At 47.7% G+C, this 25,329-nt stretch overlaps 1 protein-coding gene across 6 annotated transcripts in view; it reads left to right on the forward strand.

Annotated features, from left to right (window-relative positions):
- Positions 1–20,759, forward strand: part of LOC130188180 (myocardin-related transcription factor A-like) — a 34,292-nt gene extending 13,533 nt beyond the window's left edge. For 3 of the 6 annotated variants that reach the window (XM_056406353.1, XM_056406354.1, XM_056406356.1), the window contains 19 exons: positions 722–787; positions 5,520–5,567; positions 6,278–6,333; positions 7,302–7,377; positions 7,471–7,632; positions 10,133–10,296; positions 11,194–11,310; positions 11,769–11,837; positions 11,922–12,106; positions 12,185–12,371; positions 12,682–12,952; positions 13,090–13,235; positions 13,817–14,776; positions 14,919–15,116; positions 15,324–15,422; positions 16,398–16,541; positions 16,643–16,726; positions 16,951–16,999; positions 17,728–20,759. In XM_056406353.1, the coding sequence (XP_056262328.1) occupies positions 722–787; positions 5,520–5,567; positions 6,278–6,333; positions 7,302–7,377; positions 7,471–7,632; positions 10,133–10,296; positions 11,194–11,310; positions 11,769–11,837; positions 11,922–12,106; positions 12,185–12,371; positions 12,682–12,952; positions 13,090–13,235; positions 13,817–14,776; positions 14,919–15,116; positions 15,324–15,422; positions 16,398–16,541; positions 16,643–16,726; positions 16,951–16,999; positions 17,728–18,287 (3,641 nt within the window). In that variant the 3' untranslated portion in view covers positions 18,288–20,759. Of the gene's footprint in view, positions 1–721; positions 788–1,111; positions 3,881–5,519; positions 5,568–6,277; positions 6,334–7,301; positions 7,378–7,470; positions 7,633–10,132; positions 10,297–11,193; positions 11,311–11,768; positions 11,838–11,921; positions 12,107–12,184; positions 12,372–12,681; positions 12,953–13,089; positions 13,236–13,816; positions 14,777–14,918; positions 15,117–15,323; positions 15,423–16,397; positions 16,542–16,642; positions 16,727–16,950; positions 17,000–17,727 lie in introns of those variants that run through there. The other 3 variants (XM_056406355.1, XM_056406359.1, XM_056406357.1) reach the window with 3 other exon arrangements.
- The last annotated feature ends 4,570 nt before the right edge of the window (positions 20,760–25,329 follow it).

Consider the following 25,329-nt stretch of genomic DNA (forward strand, 5'->3'; position numbering starts at 1 on the left):
ATACTGTAAGGCTAAGTAAGTATATTTATTATTTTTGAACACATTTTCAAAAAGTGCCCCCAATTTATTTTTAAATGCCCCTGGATTTCAGTCAGTGGGGGCAAAACTTGCCCCCTAAAAAATATTGTACTGTACCCACAAACAAATCAATAAATATAATTTTTAATTATAAAAAAACTAAGAAATAAGTTATTGTTAATAGTGGTTTAAAAAATGTAATAAATACAGCCTTATTACCTCTTATTATTGCCATTTTTGTGACAATTGCTCATATACTGTAAGGCTAAATAACTATTTATTATTTTTGAGCAAAGGTTAAATGATATTTCACAAGTTTAAAAAACTTCCCCCAATTTATTTTTAAATGCCCCTGGAGTTCAGTGAGTGGGGCACAAATGCCCCCCTAAAAAAGATGTACATTTCCTCCCCTGGTGTCGCGTAACCTTTTTGGTCGACTTCTCACAGACGACCACAGAGAACTAAAAGATGACAAACCTCTGCGGAGAGCCGTGGATGTCCCAGTTGTTACTCGTACATTCACAGACAGGAAGTCCTCCTTCTCTCACGCGTCTCCGTACTCGCACCCAGGTTGCGAGTGAGCGCCGCCGCCTCTGGGGCTTCCTGTGGCTCGGAGGTGGAGATGATGTCCGCTCGCTGTGGCCACGCTCTCTACTCATTCTCTCGTGTTTCTTCTGCTTCTTGTCTCCCTCTCGGCGTTCAGTTCTCCAGCTGAAGCTGCAGCAGAGACGGTCCAGGGAGGAGTTGGTCGGCCAGGGGATCATGACGCGTGAGTAAAGCGAGGCGAGAGGAGGCGGTGTCGGTCCACCGGCTGAAGAAGTCGTTTCCTTTTTTTTTGTAGATTGAGATTATAATTTGTTCACGATGTCGGCCTTTTGCTTTTTAAAATCACGTTTGTAACCCTTCATTGATTGGTCATGTTCAATGTCCTCAATCAGTGTGATAAGTCGTGATTATTATAATTTTTTTATAGGTAAAACCTACATGTCTGTAACTTCTCACCCTTGATGCAGTCAAATAGTCTGTTTCTGCCAACCAACAGTCCAATCATCAAGGCCTTCCAACGTTTAATAACAAGAAAACCATCAAATCATGATATTTAAGAATCCTGAGCAACAGTTTTTACAAAAATAATTAGGCAATTAATGCAAATATTGCAGATACATTTTTCTGTTGTAAAAACTAATTAGAATGATATATAATTGAAGTTAATTATCCAAAATGGAACTTGTCTTTTGTCTCACCGTAAATAAGCAGCAGATGAATATGACATACACATACAACAACAGAATAAAACAATAGAACAAATGTTGCAACAAAAACACTTACGAAAAGTAGTTTAAAACATTTCTTTTAAAAGTTCAACTCATTATTTCTAGTTTCAGCCTCATTATTTAGATACGCATAGCCAGGTAGACATAAGGTCAGGTACATATTAGAAGCTTTTCTCAGTATACTCAGTAAAATTCAAAAAAATGTGAATAAGTTTCATCATTAGAACCAGTTTCAACACAAGTGAAAATGAAAAGGGAGGGAGGCTGTTCTGCTCCTCGATCAGCCGAGTCCGTTTCTTGAAGTTGATTCTGATTTTTTTTTTTAATTCACTGTGAGAATCAACCTGTCACACGGCAGTTCTCTGAAGTGATTTGGGTTGTGGTCCGGCCGGCGCCATCGTCTCCCAACGGGCTTCAAAGAGAATCAAGACAACACCTCAAGCGCCATCGACGACATCCGCTTCCCGCTCTTTATCCGACGGAGAGATTCCACCGTACGCCGTCAAACTCCAAATATTTGATTTCACGCCGTTGGCTTTTTCTCCCACGTCGAGCGAGTAGAGAATACTTCAGCAATGTGCAGAATGCCGTCGTTACCGCCACAGCAGAAGAAGAACACCCCGTTCCGATATTAATCATCAGGAGGAACATATGCATTTCGGCTCGAGAGTTGCCGCCTATTATAATCACATTTAGTTTCAAGCTCACTAGCGCCGCCTTTTTTTCTCTTCTCGGAAAAAATAAATATATATTCATCTTCCGACTGAGACGTTTCATCTGATCGTCGTCTCGCTCGTTCTCACAAAGGAAGTGCGCTGCGCTCTGCTCGTGTTTCCTATTTCTGTGCATCCACACACACACACACACTTCCCTTTTACTATACAGAGCCGACGATACAATAAGTAGTTGTTATCTTTGCGGACAGACGGCGTTAATAAGGAGCGCGGCTCAGACTTCGTCCAATGGGGAGCTACTTTAAAATGATAAAGATGCCAGGAGGAAATTGTTGGGTTTCTTAATTGTCTGAGTAGAGAGGGCTGGTAGTGAGAGAGAGAGAGAGAGTCTAGCTGTGTCCAGAGGAGCCGGCTCTTGGCTCTTGTCGGTCTTCACTTGTGTGTCTTTGCAGAAACCGACTGGGTCAACATGTTTGTTCCCCGCGGTCTCGTCCCATCAGCCTCTCCACGCTCCTGAACCGAGGGCCCGTCGCTTCATTAGCTGCTCGTTTAGTCTCCTTCGATGTTCAGGCCCCGCTGTAGGCACTGGTCATGTGACCGAGTGGAGAGCAGCGGCGAGCACTACTCTATTTTTCTAATTCGGATTTTAGGATTCTCACGAATTGGTCAAATGTGGTTGGCACAGGTTGCCGTGGTTACCCGGCTCCAACTGCTCTCAGGACGTGCTCATTACAGTTCAGTCAACACAAGATGCGTGCTGCTATGAATGTAGAGGACGACAGGACGCGGATTGAGCACGTAGCGCATAGTATGCAATTGTTTTTTATTGCGTATGCTGCGAACACAACAGACTACGATGTTGAATAGAAGCAGTCGACTTGACGCTCATCTCTCACATCGCATCTTGATGTAGCTACACAGTTGGTATTTATCATCTCAACTCAAGTCATGGAAAAAGAGGACGTTGACGGACATATTTAATTATTTATTCATCGTCTTTGCTGACGAAGTCGACCCTTCCTCTTCCTCTTGGTCGACGCTCTCACAAACGTTCACTCGATCTCGCTTAACAATGGCGGCCGTCCTCTGGCCGCCCTCCTGTGATGGAGTCTGTCTCTTTATCACTCGCTGTCCCTCCATTCCACAACCCCGTTAAAGAATCCTCTTTTTAAACGCCCGCTCTGCAGAGACGTCTTCCGTTCCTTCTCTTCGCCGCGGGGCGCGTGGGCCCATCGGGCTCGGCGCTATAATAAGCCCGCAGTGTGAAACCCTGCCTAGCTTGTTATTAATACACTTCTAAGAATGTGTCTCGGCTAAACCGTAATGTGTTGATGAAGCCTTTTTTTCCCCTCTTTTTTTTCTTCTATTATTCGTTAGCGAGAGCAATAAAAAGAGCAGAATACGGGATGAACCCTTCCCGGTGGAGCTGCTACATCGGCGGTCTGTACGATGGAAGTGAGGCCGAAAGTTTAAAGACCGCGAATTCTGTTTAGCTTTAGCGGTTTGGCAAGAAGCCACGATGCAGCCACTCATGCTCATAATGGGGTCTTTTCTCTCTGACCTCACCCCTCTACTCTCTATTTCCTCCTCTTCATTTGCCCTTCGGTTTGTTGTTCCAGCTGCCTCTCTCCATCCATCGTCCTCTCCCCACGTTGGTCTTTGTGATGCGCCGTCTTCTTCCTCTCCATTTCGACCTCTTTCATCCCTCCAAGACCTCATTTTGTGCTCATCCATCCGTCGCTCCCTCCATCCCACCCCTCATTTTCCCCCCCATGTAGCCGACTGACAGGCGGGCTCAATCCCCCTTGTGGATGGGTGAGAGGTCTCAGAGGGTCGATGTCCCCGGGGTGTGCAAGAGTGAGTGTGTACCAGCAGTTTGACAATGCTCAGCGGCGCGAACTCAGGCTTGAACAGGTACCAGCAGTCTCGCCCAGGGTCGCTAATTTAGTCACTGTAAGTGTGTGTGTGTGTGTGTGTGTGTGTGTGTGTGTGTGCAGTCAGAAAGTATGAGGACAGCAACACACTTTCTGTTAGCTCCAGCACATTGGAGTTGAAATTAACTGAATTGGCCAGTCACAAATACACCACTGTTTAACGTGTTGTTGTGCATGTTTGAGAGACAAATGAGGCCACGCGATGGTCCCAGAGTTGTGGAACTGTGATGCAAAAGGCTACGAACCACCCAATACGGACATGGACGCCCCCCCCATTAACCTCTCAGTCTTTGGGTTGGTTCAATTCCATTCAAATGAATCACGATGCTATATCAGATGCTATATTGATGATTTAAGGGTTCATCAGGGCACTGTGCTCCATCAGAGGAGTGGTAAGAGTTGTAGCTCCTGGGTAGGGGGGGGGGGAGGGGGGGGGGGGTCATCCTGCAACTGTGAGGGTAGCCGGATCAATCCCCGGTCATTCCATCAGGCCCAGCGTCTGCTCCTTAATGTCCAATTTCGTCCAATTGTAAAAATAGGTAATAGGACGATTGTAAAAATGTCTAATAAAAGGAACGTTATCGGCACGATTTAGACTCGGCCAGAATTTCTTCGAAAGCTTCTTTCTCGAGTGTGGCAACCTGTCACCTCGCGCGACAGCCGCTGGGTAGCGGACCCGTCTCGTGCCGCCTCTCTCTGTTTTTGTGGTCGATATCCGGGGCCAGAGGGGAGGTGAGGTGTCTTTCGATGAAGCAGTGCGAGCGTTCACACATCGGTCGTCTGCATGTGCCTCACTGGCGCGCACCTTCTTCACATCGCGTTTCAGACATCTGGGTGAACCCCGATATGTCCCCCAAATACAAGTAAGTCGGTTGTTCGATGACACTATGACCCCTGCTGACGTGCTGTAAAAAATACCTAACTGATGATTAGTTGATGTTGGAGGCTGATTTGTGTGTGTGTGTGTGGTTGTGTGTGTGTGTGGTTGTGTGTAGCCCCAGGTCATTTGTGTGGGTAAATTGTCCAAATCTACAATGAATCTACACTACCGTTCAAAAGTTTGGGGTCACTTAGAAATGTCTTTATTTTTCAAAGAAAAGCACTGTTTTTTCAATAAAGATAACATTAATCATAAATACACACTATACATTGTTAATGTGGTAAATGACTATTCTAGGTGGAAACGTCTGGTTTCTAATGAAATATCTCCATAGGTGTGTAGAGGCCCATTTCCATCAACTATCACTCCAGTGTTCTAATGGTACATTGTGTTATCGCCTTAGAAGACTAATGTCTGATTAGAAAACCCTTGTGCAATTATGTTAGCACAGCTGAAAACAGTTATGCTGGTGATATAAGCTATACAACTGGCCTTCCTTTGAGCTTGAAGTTTGAAGAACAGAATTAATACTTCAAATATTAATCATTATTTCTAACCTTGTCAATGTCTTGACTATATGTTCTATGAAATGTTCAATTCATTTGATAAATAAAAGTGTGAGTTTTCATGGAAGACACAAAATCGTCTGAGTGACCTCAAACTTTTGAACGGTAGTGTATGTTCAGTGCTCTGATAACGTCGTTATTCAACACAGCCTCTTGTCTGTCTCATCTTGCAGCCTCCTCCTCATGTAGAGGGGCGTGGTCAACCAATAAACAGACGCCAGGTACACAATGTTCCAATCACAAGTCGTCTGCAGTGTCAATCTGAAATAGTGTTAATAAAATGCATGTTTTGGACTCTGGCCTTTAAACCCCCCTCACGCTCGAGTTGTGTGCATCGCTGCTCAATAACCTGCTTGCCCGTATATTCTTCCACGCTCTACAACTTTAAGTTTCGATTCTTGTTTTCGAAGCGGAGTCTCGAAGCTCGTACGGGCGTGCTGCATTTAAACTCAGCATGTTGGTGTCATCGCAGCCCTTTAGGCTGCTAGGTGTCGAGCATCACTAATCTCTGAGGTTTTTGCATAATCACAGGCTCGCAGCGAGTCTCGCTCCAGTCATTTGGGAATGCTGAACAGATTCCATGAATCTCACTGCGGTGAAGAGACTCGTTGGACTGGAACCTTCAGAGTCCATTACACCGCTCCTTTTACCGGTCGGCGGGACCACTGCCCGGCCCATTATGCATTCTGTGCCGTCGTATACCCGGGGCAGGCCGTGACGACGCTGGCATGGCACTCGGAATGAGAGAAAGGAAAACGCTTTGGCAATGTAGGAGCAATGTGTCGCCCCATCAGTTAACCTTCAGACCTGGAGAGGAGCAGAGAGCCTTTCAGCGTCGTTGTGCTCTCCAGTTCCCTCACTGTGTGTACACACTGCCGTGTTAATGTTCTCCCTCTCTCTCTCCTCTCTCGCCCTTATTTTATTCTTCAAGCCCTGAAAAGTTCAGCTGTCTTCCACGAACAGAGGCGGTGCTTGGAACGAGCTCGGGTGAGAACGCCTCCCTCCATTTGATCGGCGGACTCCAAACCGCCCGGTTTCAAGCACACACTCAATATCTGGGCTTTGTAACGTCTGAGGTCATAACGGCAACGCTAGAATAACAATGTCACGTCATTGTGAATAAGAAGGGCTGGAAATGACAAGTCAGCCCTGAGACGAGGCCGACGGACACGCTTATTGGATCGTAAAGTGCGGTGTGCAAAAGTCGGTGATTCCCAACAAGGGCTGTGTCTGCGTATGAAAATATACATCCACCACGTTTTGAGATTGTTTGAAAACTCATTATAGTAGGAGGAGAATAGTGAATACATTATGATATTTAGACGGGGTTCGTACGGTCATGGAAAACCTGGAAAAGTCATGGAATTTTAAAACGGTCATTTCCAGGCCTGGAAAAGTCATGGAAAAAACTTAAATCATAAAAGTTTTGGAAAAGTCATGGAAATGTGTTATAATCACGTGTTCATTTACACCGAGTTTGAAATAATTAATGTTTTTTTAAAGAAAGACGCTCAAAATATAAGCCGGCGTACGCTCTCAATCCGCTACTTTCTCTAAATTGTTCATGTTTATACTGAGATTTCAGTTTGGTCATGGAAATTTGGTTTAAAGTCATGGAAAAGTCCTGGAAATCCATTGGTCAACATGTGTAAGAACCCTGTTTAGATAAAAGACAGCTGAAAGTAACATACATTTGAACGTTGGCTAAAATAAATATAGAAATATAAGCACATGTTGGTGTCAGTGATTTGGGTTGTTGACTTCATCTGACAGGGCAGTGGGGGTGATGACAGCTGGTACCCAGTGCTCTAACTGGTTTACCATGTAGTGATTATGGTTTGAACCTGAGAGCTCATGGACAGATGAAATGTTGGCGAGAGAATGAGTTTTGGGAAAATGATAAGCCGGTGTTATAAATCCAGGGGAGTGATTCTCAACATGTTTTCCTCCGTCAGACTGAGGACTACCTCAAGAGGAAGATCAGGGCTCGCCCGGAGCGGTCGGAACTGATCCGGATGCACATCCTGGAGGGTAAGTGCCACGTAGAGCCTAAATAATCCGAAGGCTCCTAACACACTGCCACGGAAAAAGAAAAAGTACATTTGTTTGGTTTCCTGCTTCCAGAGACGTCGGCGGAGCCGTCGCTCCAGGCCAAGCAGCTGCAGCTGAAGAGAGCTCGCATCGCCGATGATCTGAACGATAAGATCTCCCACCGGCCGGGGCCCATGGAGCTGATCCACAAGAACATCCTGCCTGTTCACTCCAGCATCAAGCAGGCCATCATAGGTACGCCGGGCCGGGTTTCAGATGGATTATATCTGGTCATTCCCACTCCCGCTGAATGTCCGCGTGTCACACGTCATGTCATGGGTTGCATCCTCCCCACCCCTCACCACATGGGAGCCCCTCTCCAGCGCTGGAGCATTGGGAGGAGAGTAGAAGAGAGGCTGGGGGTGTAACTCTACACAACAAGTTAGTTATTGTGGCTCTACATTTGTTTTGTTGTTTTTCTGCCCCCTAGTGGCCACGAAATACGGTAAACACCTTCAAACACAATATGCCCTGTATGCATGTGGACGGGGGAGGTCTCATATGCGACTGAATGTGAAATACATACCCAGCATTTAAAGCTCCCGACAGCATGACCACACACACACACACATACACTACCGTTCAAAAGTTTGCCGTCATCCAGACAATTTCGTGTCTTCCATGAAAACTCACTTTTATTTATCAAATGAATTGAAAATTTAATATAAAATATCATCAAGACATTGACAAGGTTAGAAATAATGATTAATATTTGAAGTATTAATTTTGTTCTTCAAACTTCAAGCTCAAAGGAAGGCCAGTTGTATAGTTTATATCACCAGCATAACTGTTTTCAGCTGTGCTAACATAATTGCACAAGGGTTTTCTAATCAGATATTAGTCTTCTAAGGCGATTAGCAAACACAATGTACCATTAGAACACTGGAGTGATAGTTGATGGAAATGGAGATGGAGATATTTCATTAGAAACCAGACGTTTACACCTAGAATAGTCATTTACCACATTAACTATGTATAGAGTGTATTTTTGATTAATGTTATCTTTATTGAAAAAACAGTGCTTTTCTTTGAAAAATAAAGACATTTCTAAGTGACCCCAAACTTTTGAACGGAAGTGTACATACACACAGATGCCTGGCGATACACATTCCTATCTAATATATAGACAACAACCGAAGTTACACACACAAACGCCCCCTCCTGAGTAATCGTGCTTCAAACAGTCACAGGGGTCGAACTAGGAAGTGAAGGTGTCTCCTCGGGCCTAACCGCTTGACAGACAGGAAGTCCCCTCGCGGCTGTCAGTTTTAAACGGCCGCAGAACCTGTTAATCCAAACTCATTCTCTTCTATTAGGATGATTACACACTAATTGAAGAGTGAGAACTCTAAATGAATGAAAGGGATTTAAATCAGTTGCAATGTGGGCATAGTGACAGATGTAATGACCCCTATTTCACCCTTTTCAAATATAACGGCAACAATAAAAGAAGAAGGGGAAAAAGGAGTCGTTCTGTCAAACTGTTGTCGTACATCTCAGACATTAGAAGATGAGATCAGAGTCGCCGGGTCCAGCGGCTTGATTGATGTGCGGAGGAACGAACTCTGAGCTTCAATAACATTCAGCCTCAGCGGATCCTCCATCGCTGTCACAGACGCACAATAAACACAATTGCGTTACTGCCGGTTATTGTGGGGAACACGAGAGTTGCGTATGGTCGACATGCAAAAATACAAACGCACACGCGCATTGACACACACGTGGGCACGCCGCCGCAGTGAGGAAGTCATCACATTATTGGATGAGAGGGCGTTAAATCAGCCCCATGTTGTCTTTTCATTATCACCTGCTGATGTTAGATTAATGACCAGCGGTGTGTTTCACATCGCTCTCTGCTGCACCCCGGAGCAGCTCCTGTAATTAAATAACACACACGCACCCGCAAAAAGAACAAAAGTCTCTATCCTAGTCGAGCAAATCCCTGTAAAGACTCGAGAGTCTGCAAAATAATGAAAAGATTATATGATATCCCTGAAGGAAATATTAGCAGGACCACGACTTGGATTCACCAAGTCTGATCTGGTGCTGATCTGGTCTCATAGGGGTGTATATAATACAATATGTTTTTATACAGTTGTTTTTAAAATGATGTATTGATGATGTAGGAGGATATCGTTGGTGGCACAGAGGCCTCACACAGACAGTCGATGCATTCACAGCGTGAATTACGCAACTGATCCTCCAGAATTCTCATCGTTCACCCAGAGCGACGCCATCTGTCACAGGAAACCCGGCGTGGCCGAGGCGGCCGGGCTCACTTGGCTGCACTGGAAGTCAACTTGGATGAATGAAAGCTAACATTACTGGGATAAAGGGCGGAAGAGTGATTGTGAAGACGTCCTCTAAAACGGTCTCACGTGGGCGCGATGTGCAGGCCGAGAGGACGCGCGTTTAGGATTCTCTGCAGCAGCCGTCGGGTGACAGTTCTGGAGCAGACACCCCGAAAGGAAGAAAGTTGTGTGTATTTTTTGTCCAATTTCACGGGCCGTGATGCGTTTGCTGATACTGGGAGAGCACGTGCTGGTGGTCGTTATGGCTGAAGGGTGCTAGAAGGATATAGAGAAGGATGCTAATTTCAGTGGCACAGTGCAATTAGTTTATATTGTGGGGAGGAGTCCACGGGCTCGACGCCTGTACGTCATCGTACCCTCTCCGCCCTTCTCTCCTCTCTCAGAGACGCGCTTCCCAAAGGCTTCAGGTGATAACTCGTCATGTGACGAGGACAGCAATTACAGCCTGTCTCCAGAGCAGCCGGTGGGCCTGGAGTCTCCTCTGGGGCCGCTGCCCTCTCCGCCAGAGGTGCTGGCCGGCAGCCGCGGCGTCGCACCTCCCACACAGGTATATGATCACGCCCCACGGAGAGACACACACACACACACACACACACATCCATGACACACGACATGCGTGTCCACTCCAGTATGATGAGCTTCACCGTGTCATGGGAATTTTGATGTTTCTCAAACAGGTGATGTACCGGCCTGGCTGATTTCATTGTATTTACTGGTGTCAATTGGGGGTTAGTTTAGCTCTTTACCTTACTTTAACCCTTGTGTTGCCTTAGGGTCATTTTGACCCGAATCAATATTACACCCTCCCCCCGCCTTCGGATTAATTTGACCCCATTCAATGTTTAATGTCGGTGTTCTTTCGGTAGTCAACAAACAAACATAAAGTGCCTCACACTTAAACTTGGAAAACAATATTAATTCAAATAATTTTCTGGAGGTTTTAATTGCTGGCGTCAAATTGAACCCAAAGGGTAAAATATGTTAGTAAATATAAAGGTAACAGGAGGGTGAAACATTGAATCGGGTCAAAATGACCCACAGGCGGGGGGAGGGTGTAATATTGATTCGGGTCAAAATGACCCTAAGGCAACACAAGGGTTAAGGTATTGTTTTGATCGCCGTGTATTTATTTATTTATTTAATTGTATGCGTGTTACTCGCATAACTCAAAAAGTATGAAACCGAATCGCATTAAATTTGGTGGGATGATTGGTTATTATCCGGGGTCCATTTGATTAGATTTTGGGATCGATCGGGTCAAAGGTCAAGGTCATGGAAAGGTCAAAATCTTCTTTTTACCATAGCGCGGTCAATTTGTATCCAATTGGCATGCAACTAATGCCAACATGTTCATAATTCAATGCCCAATCTTGTGACATGCAAAGGTATGCGCTCTACCGAGTGCCCATTCTAGTTTTAAGTATGTTTCCATCTTCTCAATTAGGTGTCTCCTCCTGCTCTTGCTCTGCCACCGCTCTCTGGATCCTCCCCCCAATTCAAGTTGACCAATGGGATGGCAGCATCGTCCGCCCAGAGGACCGGAGCGACTTCACAGATCAAAGTAGGTGACATCTAATAATGAATGTGCGAAAAGGACCTTTTTAAACCCTGAAAAGAAGCCGTGTGAACTATGCATGATGTTCTGATTTAAAGCTGCTCTCATAAATATTTATATTTTAACTATGGATCAAATTACTCTGCAACGAGACAGAGGCCACTCGTAGGGATGAAGAGCTCCCATCAGCTCTACAGTCGGTTGTAGCGTCTTTAAGCTCATCGATTTGGTTTTCATGGTCAACCTGTTTGCAGCAGCAGCAAACAACAACAATAAACAGTATACAGACAAAGGTAGTGACCATCTGCTGGACATATTGGAGCATTTAGGGAAACAGATATTTCTTATTTAGGAGTTGGTAGAGAGCCAAACAGCTCCAAGGAAAGTGCATACATCATTACTGTGATTGATGCCGTTGTGTAAATGTTTACCGTCGGCACTTTTCATCCATTCTCTGTTTTCAGTGTCATCCTAAACCACTCTCTGACCGCTCTGCACAGCGACACAAGAAACCCAAGGACAACAAGCCAAAGGTAGATGGAAACCGGAGAGGAAACGCGTGAGTCCCGGCCGCGGCAGTCGGTCATTTGTTTCACCGTTAATGTGTTGCCTTCTAGATTAAGAAGTTAAAGTACCATCAGTACATCCCTCCGGACCAGAAGGGCGATAAAGAGCCTCCTCCCCATCTGGACTCGTCCTACGCCAAAATCCTCCAGCAGCAGCAGCTCTTCTTGCAGCTCCAGATCCTCAGTCAGCAGCAGCAGCACTACAACTACCACGCCATCCTGCCGGCACCGCCCAAGTACGTTGTGCGTGTGCGCGAGGTTGTGCGTGCGCGGTAACCCCCGGAGACCCCTGACTCTGACTCCCTCTCCGACAGACCTCAGCAGAGAGATCAGCGGCCATCTTCCTCCTCCTCCATCTCCACGACTGCCTCCTCCCCCCCTCGACCCGTCGCTGCCCCTTCGAAGGCTCCGTCCAACCCGGGCGGTCACCTCCGTCAGGGCCCGGCTGCGTCACGCGGGACAAAGCCAGCGTCTCTACCTCCGAACCTGGATGAAATGAAGGTTAGCTGCACAGCAACGTCGGTCAGTTTATGATCCATGTGGCGTGTCTCATCGAGCTGCAGCTCTCGCTGCGACACGCTACGGGTCAATGGAGTCACCGGTGTTGACATATGTAAAATATTTACTCAAGGTCGTTCCAGAAAGCCGGCCTGCCAACTTAGAGCCGACAGAGAAAGCGCGAGTGATGGATTAGTCTGTCTTTTTGTTCTCTCTCTCTCTCTCGATCCATTTCAATTCTCCTCGGATCTCGATCCTCGTCTTCTTTGCTCTTCCTCGCTCTCAATTTCTGTGTCAATCCGTCTCTCGTCAGGTCGCGGAACTGAAGTCCGAGTTGAAGTTGCGCGGCTTGCCCGTCTCCGGCACCAAGAACGACCTCATCGAGAGGCTGAGGGCCTACCAGGAGCTGAGCGCGGGAGGCGACACTACCTCCGCGCCGACAGCAGGGGGGACCGCAGGGCCAGGGGCCGAGGGAGCGGGGAGATCCTCCGAAGCCGCCGCTGCAACCGCCAACAACAACAACAACAACACGTCGCAACAGCAGCAGCAGCCGCTTCAGTGCCACGAGACGTCTTCTCTGACCGGTCAGTCGAGCAGCACGCGGAGCTCCTCTCGTCGGAGAGTCGTGTATTCAAGTGTTAAAATGAGAAGGAAGACGTGGAAAACCGCGTGGGTAATTTATCCCGACTGTCGCGTCCCGCCCTGTGTGTCGCGGATGCAGGTGGCAGCGCGGCCGCGCGTCAGCAGCTCGCGGCCTGTGGGGGCGCCGCGTCCCCCCCGACCGCCTCACTCACACACTCTGCCTGCTCGCCGGGCGCCATGAGCCCAGAGGACAGCGGCTTCAACAGCGACCCCTTGGGGGAGATGGTCAGAATGTTTTGTTGTTGTTGTTGTAACACATTGACATAACCTCGGTGAGGGGCACGACGGTGTCATCAGCTGAACTACTACCAACAATTATGATTCATTCATCTGGAATGAAATGTTTTAAAGGATATTTGTGATAATGATGAAGTTTTTTCTTCTTCTTTTTGAGTATTTACTGAGAATACTTTAATTATTTTAACATATATCTGTTGTTCAGCTATTCATATACATTAAATGTCCTGCAGATACTTCTTTCCAACACTCATATCTGACATAGTACATTTCTAGAATGCCTATATTAAGTATGACAATGTATTTAAATATAAACACTTCTAACTTAATGGTCTTTCTAAATAGACCAATCAAGATGTGTATGAATCTTTGGTTTATGACTAAATACCTGCAAAACAAAAGACATCGGCCTCAACTGTACCTTGTGTTTAGTGCTAAGCTAACGTGCTAAACTCAGATGGTGAGTATGGTAAACCTGCTCGACATCAGCACGCTGACGTTGTCATTGTGAACACGTTCGCCAGCATCCAGACCTTACGTTGTTGTTGTTGTTATTTCCTCTCTTCTAGATGAGTTCGCACATCGCCCACGTGAGCCGTCCGCCGTGCTCGGCTGCTCGGCTCGCGGCCGGCGTCAAAGAAGAGCCGCGGTGCTCCGGCCCCGCCCCGTGCCAGTTCTCTGCCAGGCGGGACTCGCTGCAGAAACATCGGCCGGCCCCGTCGACGGCCGTCGCCACGACAACCCCGGCTCCGGTGGCCGCTGTGGACAAGGACCGGATGCTGCGGGAGAAAGACAAGCAGATCGAGGAGTTGACCCGGATGCTGAGGCAGAAGCAGCGGCTGGTGGAGGTGCTGCGGATGCAGCTGGAGCACGTGAACCGAGGAGGACCGGAGCCGCTGGTCCTCGTGAGGGTGAAACAAGAACCTCCCGACGGACCCGACGGCCCGCTCTCATTCGGCCATCCGCCGCTCTCCCCTTCGCCGTCGCCCGTTTCGAGCGAGGTGGACGTCATCCGGGTGGACGTCAAGCAGGAAGCCACGGAGGCGGAGGACGCCGCGCGCGAGACAACGATGCACTTACCGGACGCCCGTGGGTCACCGCGGCCTTTGACGGAAAGTCACGAGCAGCTTCGGCTCCGAATCCAGCCGGAGCCGCCGAGCACGCAGGCGGGGCAGCAGCACGTCCGCCCGCCGCAAGCCGCCCTGCAGCCGGCCGTGCAGAAGCTATCGCTCCAGCAGCAACGCGGCTTCCAGGACGAGCAGGCGGTCGTCGCGCAGAGCCGCGGCCCGACGCCCGAGAACCTGCAGAAGCTTTCTCAGCAGCGGAAGAAGAAGTCTCACAAGCATCATCTGAAGCAGCTGCAGCTGCAGCAGCAACTGTTGCAGTCGCAGCAACAGCAGCAGCAGCAGCAGCAGCTGAAGCAACAGATTCTGCTGAAGCAGCAGAAGTCGTTCTTGCAGCAGCAGCAGACGAAACAAGTGCAACAAATACTGATTCAGACAAAGATGCAGCAGCAGCAGCCTCCACAGGTCAGGACCTCCTCCACCCCTCATATAGACTGTGAGAACGTTCCGCCGCATCCAGTTAGTTGAATCATGAGTAGTTGGTCACTCCGATAATAAATGTGAAGCACGACCCGTTCTCTCAAAGTTTATTTTTATTTTTTATCAGGTGTCTCATGCGTCCTTCACCCAGCAGTCAGGCTCTGCCCATCCTTTCCCACTGGACCTGCTCAAGAGCAACTCCGGCCCGACTCTGGTCACCGACGGCAACGGCAACCACTTTCTGGTCGCGCTGACCAGCCACGTCCCCGAGAGCCAAGGGACGGCTGCCCCCGGCAGCAGAGCGACCAATCAGATCTCACTGCAGGTACGCGACTCACTTTCAGCAATGCTCTTCGAAAGATCCAGATTGTTCCGTGCCTCCGAACGTGTCCTGTGTGCTCCACGTTCAGAGAAGTAGAATCACAGGTCAACCAAGATGAATGTCATCACAGGTGCAATGCTGACGTACTCTTTTTATTATAATAATCAGCACTTATACTACTTCTAACTACACAGTTTTTTCTCCCAATAGCGACTCCAGTCGACTCCAGCCAGGCTCCCTGACCACAACCCGGGGACTCAAATCAAACCGAGTACGCACAAGAGCTTCTTAACACAACAAGAGGCCAAGGTGAGACATTGATGATCTGAACGGGGCTGAAGTAGGATTGTGTTAAATATGCACTACCGTTCAAAAGTTTGGGGTCACCCAGAAATGTCCTTTTCCTTCAAAGAAAAGGACAGTTTATTTCAATGAAGATATCAAATGAATCAGAAATACACTCTTGATATTGTTAATGTGGTAAATGAATATTCTAGGTTTTTAATGAAATATCTACACAGGTGTATAGAGGCCCATCAAGACTTATAGAGGGTTAGAAAACCCTTTTTATGTGAGCGCAGCTGAAAACAGTTATGCTGGTGAGAGAAGCTCTAAAACTGGCTTCCTTTGAGCGACAAGTTGGAAGAACCAAATTAATATTTCAAATAAAAATCATTATCTCTAACCTTGTCAATGTCTTGACTATATTTTATATTCATTTGATAAATACAAGTGCGAAATTGTCTGGGTGACCCCAAACTTTAAAACGGTGGTGTATATGTTGTATATTATGGCTTGGATTTTCAGATGTTCACTACATTATGATCGTGGCCCAAAAATAATTTTATCATAATAATATCCCTGTAGAAAATCCATCTTCAGTTGTATTTGTTGCCTTTTTCTGCTCCGCTGATTCCAGCCGCAGTGTAAATTAATGACGGCCGTCTCTGATAAGAGCCCGATGCTGATGATTATTGCTCGGCTAATTACTCCAACGGCATCGTCCATTACGATGATCTGTGTCGTTAACGCAGGAGGAACACAACGTTCCGTCACATCTCGTCTAATTGAGACGTACCGCGTCTCTCGGCGAGTGCAGGTGCGCCGGAAAAATGTCAAGATTTTGGTAGATGACCGCGCGCTGACGGCACACGTGTTCACCCCCCCGCTGTTTATTTGTCGCAGTCTTATTGGAGATGATTGATGATTTCAACTGGCAGCAGCACTCGCTGGTGAAAGAGCAGGTATTGCTGCGTACTTACGTCTCCCCTCTTTGTGATGAAGCCACAGAGGCCTCAGGTATCCGCAGAGCCGCCTCGGCAGGACGTCTCTCTGTGTTTGTCAGCGCCTCCCTGCCTGCAGCCTTTCTTCAAGGACCAAGACCCCGCCCCCTCAGGGAAAAACACCCCGTCGCCATCCTCTCGCACCGTAAGTCCCCTCCGGACGGCGCCCCGTGTCGCCCGGTCACATCGTCAGAAGGTTTCCATTCTCTCGTATCCGGCCTTCACTGCCGTCCCCTCTCCTCCCAGGAGCTGTGTCCCAGTCTGGACGTCTTGTTTCGTCCTCTGTCTCCGGCGTCCCACCAGACGGCCGCCTCGTCGCCCGATGACAAAGTACGTCTGATGGCGTCAATTGTGCGAGAAAATTGTTCGTCTCAAATCTGTGATTTGAAAGCCGTGGGAGTGTTTCTGAGGTTTTTCTCACCTACATTTAGCTGCTTAAGCTGTTGTTTGTGCATCGTTTCACATTTCACGTCAAGCGCTCGAGTCGCATACTAATGCGCTACGTGAACTTTACACACACTTTTGAAGGGTAATGTGTGTGTGTGTGTCCTCAGGATACAGAGCATGAAGAGGATTTTATTGACATCATTTTGCAGACAGGAGGTAAGATGCAATAACATCGTCTGATCCGTTTGTTGTGTCAGAACTTATTTCACTCGGCCGTTTGCTGATGATTGCATCGGGAGTGATCGCCTTCGCTCTTAGTTTCGATGCCTTTGTTGCCATCGTCGGCTTGTCGGTACATCCGTCCGCTCTCTTCTCGTGAAGGTGATGCCTCGGGAACGTCCTGGAACTAATGTCTTCGCATTTTCCACGAACATCCACTCGGACTGATGAGAAGTTGGTGGCCAAAAGCATCCGTGACCTCTGAAGATGTGTTTTCTTTTTGTCCAAACCGGTGGCATTCATGAAAATGTCTTTATGATGGATGGATGAGGAAGAGGATGAGGATGATATTTGGGCCAGACATGGATGTGGATTGTACTTGACTGGCTGGTGATTCTGGTTACCTTCGCATTGAATTTATTTGTATGCGTGTTATTCGCATAACACAAAAAGTATTAAACCGAATCGCATGAAATTCGGTGGGATGATTGGTTATTATCCGGGGACCATTTGATTAGATTTTGGGATCGATCGGGTCAAAGGTCAAGGTCAAGGTCATGAAAAGGTCAAAATCTTCTAATTACCATAGCACGGTCAATTTCTATCCAATTGGCATGCAACTAATGCTAAAATGTTCATAATTCAATGCCCAATCTTGTGATATGCGAAGGTATGCGCTCTACCGAGTGCCCATTCTTGTTTAATTCTGTTTCTTTCCCCGTCAGAAATGTCGACGACTTTCAACCCAGCACCGGACCCTTCTCTGGACTGTCTGAGTCCACGCTCCTCTTCCTCTTCTCCTCACTCCTCCCCGTTCCAGCTGATGCTCTCCCCCCCCATGCCTCCGTTCTGTGACACCCAGCAGTCGGCCTCCTCCATGCAGTCTGATCTCCAGACTCTGGCCGACGCCATCGACGAGAAACGCCACCTCTGTAGCTCCGAGAGCGGACGCCTGGAGGACTTCCTGGAGAGCGCCACCGGGAAGCCCCTCCTGGGGGCGGAGCCCGGAGGCCTGATGACTTTGATTGACGACCTCCACAGTCAAATGCTGTGCACCCCCAGCATCCTGGACCATCCCTTGTCTCCGATGGATACCTTCGACCTGGCAACGGAGGGGGAGCATGGGCTGGACGGTATGGATTGGTTGGACCTCACCATGGGAGGAGAGAGGGGGGAGGAAACCTCCACGCTGGCCCCGCTCGGCTCCCAAACACCCCCTAGTGTCTTCTCAACAGACTTCCTGGATGGCTCCGACCTGCCGATCCACTGGGACTCCTGCCTATAGCCCATCGCAGTCCGACCGCGAGGACGGGGCTCAGTTGCACTCGCAGAGAAACATGTAATTTATCGCTTCGGTATGGGATTATTACTCTTTCTGTGTCGTCCCACACACTGGTGTATTGAATCTTCAAGCACTTTGACCTTTTATTTAATTTACACACTCTAAGTGTATTGATTTGCGTGCGCAGACACTTATTAGGCAGGTCCTATATCTGTTCCAGTGTGAGGCACCGCTGTGGATTTGGTCCTGATTACGGATGAGACGCTTCTAACCGAGCCGCGTTGCTCACGTGTGAATCAGTCTCATCTTTTCTCGACGCCGCGCGACCCAGAATGCATCAGTTTAACCTTTTGTCTAATCGGCAGCGCAAATCCTCAGTCGCCTTGAGGAGCGACGATAATCGATAGTTTACCACGACAGCCAATCGATAACCAAAGTGTCGGTCAAGGAGAAGGATTTTTCGAGCAACATGATGGACGAGCTGCACTCTGATGCTATCATTTCAAAAGATGTGATTCTGAATCTCGTGTTTTTCGAAGCAGCGGTCCAGTGTTTCGGAGCTCCGCCCCCTCGTGCCATAAAGATGCGGCTGCCATGCTCCCTTTATAAAACCTCGAATGTTACTGCAGCAGTGGCATTGGTGCTGACTCGGAGGAAGCGGCCCGGTGAGCTCCAGGTTCTGCTGCTGCAGACGGACCCCGTAGTTCCTCTTGCCCCCCCCCCCAAAGTCGATGCACGGGTCATCCTAGACCACGGGAAGTACGCTCCCCACCGCCAACTCGTCATTGGCTGATCCCACCGGAGCGCTTCACATCACAGCGACGCCCCTTTGCGAAACCCGATCCCATTCGTGGTGTATGAGGAGCAGCTGATTCGCTGCGCAAAGCATGCTGGGATACCTGCGTTGGGACGAGAGGGCCCGGCCGGTTCAGAGACTCAAATAGTTCTTCCCTCAAGACAGCAAAAAACTACAACCAGGAAAGGTCAAAACCAGACTAACGATGATATTTTTGCAGTTTCTATCTCTCAAGGTGATTTCCTGCATTTCATCCACAATCAGCCTTTTGAACAGCATGCATTAAAAAGAAAATAGTTGACAGACAAACTATGAAATAGCTCAACGGTTTCACACAGCCGCAGTGTGACCGTACAACCCAGATCAGTCGTTTCAGATTCCAAAAACAAAATGATGGTTGAATATTAAATTGATATTTAATATTCCTCCATATTCAAAATGTTTTTTTAATAGAATTGCACGCGTAATAGTTATGTCTTTTGGTTTGAAGTCTTCTGAATATAAACACGGTGGTTGGAGCGCTGCACCGGTGCTCCTCACGGTCTCCGTGGTAACGTCGGGCACTCGGGTCTCGACAACCGCCGTGCTGTAGTTCCCTTTCCATTTGTTTTTATTTTGCATGTGTACACGCACATTGTTAAAGGAAAGGATGACTCCTGCAGTTTGATAGATTCACAAACGCCTTCTGCGTAAGGCTCCTTGGAGTTCTTCAGTTGTCTTCTTCATGGTGATGTGTGGGTATCCTGTACTGCATCAGTACTTCTGCCAATGGGGATGTAGTCCTCTTTCTCTTTGAGATATTACAATGATCTGTTCTACAAGTTTTAGCCACGTTGTTATGAGATGCATTCATCCGTCTCTATTGTTCAGTCGTTCCTCTGCGGAACGTTCTGGTGATGCAGCTTCTGTGTTGACTGTGACTGCTTCTGACAAAATGTCTGTATTGTGAATCCTAAAGCTCCGTGGAGACGCAGCGCGACAACAAACACACGTTTCCTTTACAGTCGCACCGTCTTTTTACACTTTGATTGTTTCGTCCCCACGTACAAACGGCACTATACTTCAGGTTGTATTGATCGTCCAGTACCGACTCCTGTTGATGTGTCCAGCTGTTTAAAGTAGAGGCGCGTGGTGAAACATTCAAACCGGCCATGGAGAGATGCCTTTGAAACTGTGAAGCTCAGCCTCACGAGGCTTAGCCTGAACCGAAGCCATAAACAATAGAGCACTATTGTGCAACACAACTCTGCACCAGTTATGCAGCATCAATGCAACATCAGCTGATGTATTGTCTTGTTTTAAGGGAGCATCCGATGGATAGTCGGGTATTGTATGCCAGGCCTCGGCTAAATACTGCACACTCGGCTGTTTTATATCGTTATAATTGCGTGTGTGATTCACTCGCCTCCGATGGGTTGTTTGTTCCTTTTTGAAGGAATTCAAGTGCCTTGCGTGACGTAGCAAAAACACATCTCCGGCCCACTTGTGTGGACCTGCGAACACGAAAAGAAAAAAGCCTTTTTCCTGCTGTACTCTTCCCGTCGGTGTCGAGCCACTCTGTTGAAATGATTGTGACGTTTCGGACAAATTGTTTTGAGATTTTTGTGTACTTTTAATTGTATTTTTTTGTTTTTTTCTAAAACAAAAGGGGATTTGTTAATAAATGAAAAGATAATTAAGTGTGGTGTGGTGAGATTATTTCATGTATGGCGAATCGAGAGGGGGGGGGGTAAAGGGGGATGCCATCCCCCGTGTTAACCTGCCACCTCCATCACATATAGTGGCAGAGGGTCGTTTAGTGAGAATATAATGTGTATAGCTCCCAAATCGACATTTAGTACAATGACGTACATTTATAAGATCGTGTGTATCGAAAACATATCTTAATGTCTTAGGAAGCAGACTTGTAGATAGATGTTGGTCTTGCTGGTTGTTATTCCTTCTTTTACTCAACTTCTTTTCTTCTTAATTCATCATTCTCCAGTAGAAACTAGTGCTGAACTGAGCTGAATCTGAAAAACTGCTGACTTCTCTTTTGCAAATGTTCCTTTTTTAAATTTATTCGGAGCCAAACAAATTGCAACCTTCTGATCTGCTACGCCCTGTCAACCCACTTCCTTTAGCAAGCAGAGCTTGAGCCAGAAGCGTAGGCACGCACACACACACACACACACACACACCTCGACCCTATAATGTGGGACTGGGCTGTGAGGAAGTTTTGCCACTGCAGCCTGAAGTAACTTTGCAGATGCTTTGATGATCTCAGCATAGCGGTGGGAGTCTAGTTGTGATGTGGAAGTTTGTTAGTGTATGCAAACAAACAAACACACACACGAATGAATCAACATACACAAAGATTGAACATGGATTTATTCCACAGTGCAGATGTATATATGTTTTTACATAACTCCTGTAGGGGAAAAGCCAAGGTGGGAACCAACCCACACACACACGCGCTGACTATGATTCAGCTTTTTATTGGTTTAAAATCAGCTGACTGGCTAATGGTCATACGAGTCATCTTTAACACCAACTCCAGTTTAGACATTACATTAATAACCACTCGGTTACAGTTAGAAACCTCGATGTACAGCCTCTACAGACACGGCGCCTCCATCCCAACGTCTCCTCCATCGCCCCAGTGGGGTGTGTTTCGGCTCGGCTGCGGGGGAGGGGGGGGTTTAGGGAATCATGTTGTGACCAGCTGGTGGTTGATTGTTAATCAGCCCCAGCTGGGGCTAATCTGTGTGTATAAGTCCGTCCCCGTAAAGGAGCAGCAAGAGGAGAGGCTCAGTGTGCAGTCTCAATAGAAGATATTACGAATAAAACACTTGTGTGCTCTTCTTTGGTGCTTGGGGGGCAGCCTAGAACCTGTTACACTCTCGTTTTTCATGTCACGTTAAGATCGTTGACAGAAACAACCGAGTCCACCTGAAATCTACATTTCTACATGTGAAAGCCCCCGCAGCCACACACTAAGAAGCCGCGAGACGGAGTGTGGAGCTGCTGTCGCTCTAGATGAGACGTGACAGTCCTTTGAAAGCTCGGCTTGTTCCAGACCAAAACGTCATGACATGTCCACGGTGGAAATAGAGGGGGGGGATTAATACGCTGTTAGCAAGAAGGGTGAATACTGACGAATATCTGCCGACTGACGGCGCTTCCTTTCACCCGGTAGAACATGTGTATTCTTGGAGAGATCCTCAAGGTCAAAGCAGTGTCACTCCAGATGACAGATAATCTGCGGCGCTCTAATGGAAACCCGCTGCGACGACATGTTCATACGACACACACACACACACACACACCAGAGTGGCAGCTCCAGCCGCATGTCAACGGCTGTCAGATGCACATGCAGATAAATAAATCATGGCTGCATGCGCATAGACACAAACACTATAAAGCACGTGTAGTCTGGTATGTATTGCTTTAGTTATTCGTAAGGGTCAGGGCGTCAGGATTCAGCTCCACATGCGGCGTATTACAGGAAACAATGCACTGTGGTCATAAAAAATAATAATGGCTCATTCGTTGTATTTTAATGAATCGGTTATCAAGCGGGCCTCGTCTCCACCCACTGGCCACCTGCCTCACCTCGAGCTCCACGGAGCCACAGGGATCACAACATACAGGGAAGTGAAAGTAACACCTGCATTGAGGTAATAAACGGCATACAGTAAAAACTGCAGATGTCAAATAAAACTGCAGACAATTAAAACATCAAATGTATGATGTCTGGGTCCTGATGTTGCCACAGCGCTCATCCTGACGTTGCCACACATCCGCATCAATAAATCAAAAGTATTTTAGAGTCTTCTTGTGTTTTTCAGCCCGTAATATTGTTGCTTTGATTCATTCTCCCCGATCCATCATCGACTCATTGCGCTCTTTCCCCATCACCAATGAGAAGACATTATCAAGTAGCCAAACATGCCGATATTTCCACCCGGAGATGGTGGAGTATTGAACTTTCAGGTGTAACTTTATGAAATATGAAACTTGTCATATACCAAATAGTCCCTGCAAAGCCTTTTGAGCTCTAGCTCCCACCTATAGATCTGTCTTTAATGAGATGAGCAAGTGCTAAGGAATCTATTTGCTAGCAGAACGTAGCTTATGAATAGCTTATTATTATATAACGTAGGCTGTGACCTCACCTTTATTGAAGATGAAGATTGAAGACCTACCTTAACCCCCTTCCGCAGCGTGGGGAGATAAGTGAGTATAAAGAGGGGAAAGGGGGGATGAGGGAAGAGTGTGCAGGAACACGTCGGTCCCACCTGGACCGCGGTTCGGTGTTTGGCGGCGAGAACACGAGTGAGCCGGAGAAACCGAGAGGAAGAGGGAAGGCAGAGAGGTGAAGAGCAAGAAGAGTGGAGAGCGGAAATAGCTGCAGCCCGTAATCATCACCTCTTCCTGTCTGGCTGTCGCACCTCTAATGGCTGCAGCCCCGTTCTCCAGTGCCCACAAAGAAGGAGCGTCAGTCCGTCCTCATGGAGATGTTTTGGAGTATATTCATTTATTTCTCTATATTCGCGCCTTCACGAGACAATTTGATGAGAGTGCCTGTAATTCGCTTTGTGTTGTTGTGACCGTGTGTGTGTCTGCTTGTGTGTGATGGTTGTGTGTGTGTGTGTGTGGAGATTATAGCGCTCCTGTTAACCACCTGGAGAGAGGCAGCCTGGTGAGAGAAGCTTAAGGAGAATTTAATCCTTTCCTTAATGTGACAGCAGCATTTTCTGCGAAACTACCATCATTACTAAACTGTTGAGCCTCGGTGTGTGTGTGTGTGTGTGTGTGTTTAAGCATCCCACATACACACACATTCACACGCACCCGCCCCTTGAAAGCAGACATTTTGTAGGAGGATACAGTAAGTGTGACTTCATGTGTCGTCTTAAGCGCACAGAGCAGCCGATGTAGGTCAGGCGTGTTGCAAACTGAGTCCCTGACTGTTCTCCAACTTATGCTTGAAACCTAATGCTGCCGTGGGGATTATGCAGACACACACACACACACACACACACACTCACACACACTCTCACAAATGTGCACGCCATAAACACATAAAGGGCTTTTTGAATCTAGGTCAGCCATGTGGTGAAGCCAGCACTGACCTTGACTGTAAAAAGGTGTGAAGAAGCAACACGCCCGGGTGGAAAAACACATCCACACGAGGTCAACTTGGGCCTTACACGTCGACCTTCGACCCCAAATGTACGAGATGCGCTGTCCTCCACGGCCTCCCGTCACTCGCTCTGTGCCCGTGTGTGAACTGCAGCGGCAGCATCGTATGGCCGCTGACAGCTTCCATACTTTCTCCCCGTGCTCGACAAAACTGCTGAACTCCTGCCAGAGAGAGACAGAAGAGAGGCACACACACACACACACACACACACACACACACAGACAGGCGTCCAGGATTCCCATCTGTTTATGGCGATGCAGTGTTTCTTGTCAGGGCCTCTGTCAGGTTTGTATGTTTGATCTCGTAAATCGGTGAGTCCATCTGCCGGTGTTCGTGTCCGTCTGTCTCTGGATTGAAAATCACTCGCACGCTTATACCTCTGCAGTTATGACGGATGATTACGCCTCTGCGGTCGGTTACACTTTAACACTGCCGTAACAATTTCAGTTCCCAGAAATCTTTCCCCGTGACATCTAAAATGTGTGCAATACAACAAGACAACAACCCCTTGTGTCCTTGTCCTGTGCACCCAGAGGCTCTGAGCCGACACACTAAACCACAGCTGGACGTCTTCTCCAATCAAAATGGCCTGACAGACGTTTTTGACTCTTTGCTCTTTTCCCAAGAGCAAAGAGTCAGCGTGCGGCTCGTTGCCGGAGGCAGCGGGACGAGGTTTTGGTATCGGGAGGCGTTCAGGTTCCCGTCTCGAGGTCGAGTCGTATTGATCAATCGCACTCGAGCCGGCTTCGGTCGAATGCGGGTAACCCGTCTGTGTGCAGAGCAAAAGAGGCGGAGCTTGTAAACTGGCAACTTGTGAAACAAGTCGGGCGTACACCTCGTCTCTCGAGTTACTTATTGGACTGAAAACAACAAGCGGTGCACGGATGACGAAGTATCGGCACGAGTATCCGCTGACCACGCTGAAGCCCCAGACATACGGCCCTCGTCCCCCAGAGAGCGCCGGGCTCCAGCGTGGGGCGTGCGGTGGATCGTAAAACGAAGAGCGGCACATAATCCCACAAATCAGCTCACTAGGAGCCCGCGGACTACAGCAGATTGTA

The sequence above is a fragment of the Pseudoliparis swirei genome, chromosome 23 (assembly GCF_029220125.1).
Source record: "Pseudoliparis swirei isolate HS2019 ecotype Mariana Trench chromosome 23, NWPU_hadal_v1, whole genome shotgun sequence".
In the NCBI taxonomy this organism is placed as follows: domain Eukaryota; kingdom Metazoa; phylum Chordata; class Actinopteri; order Perciformes; family Liparidae; genus Pseudoliparis; species Pseudoliparis swirei.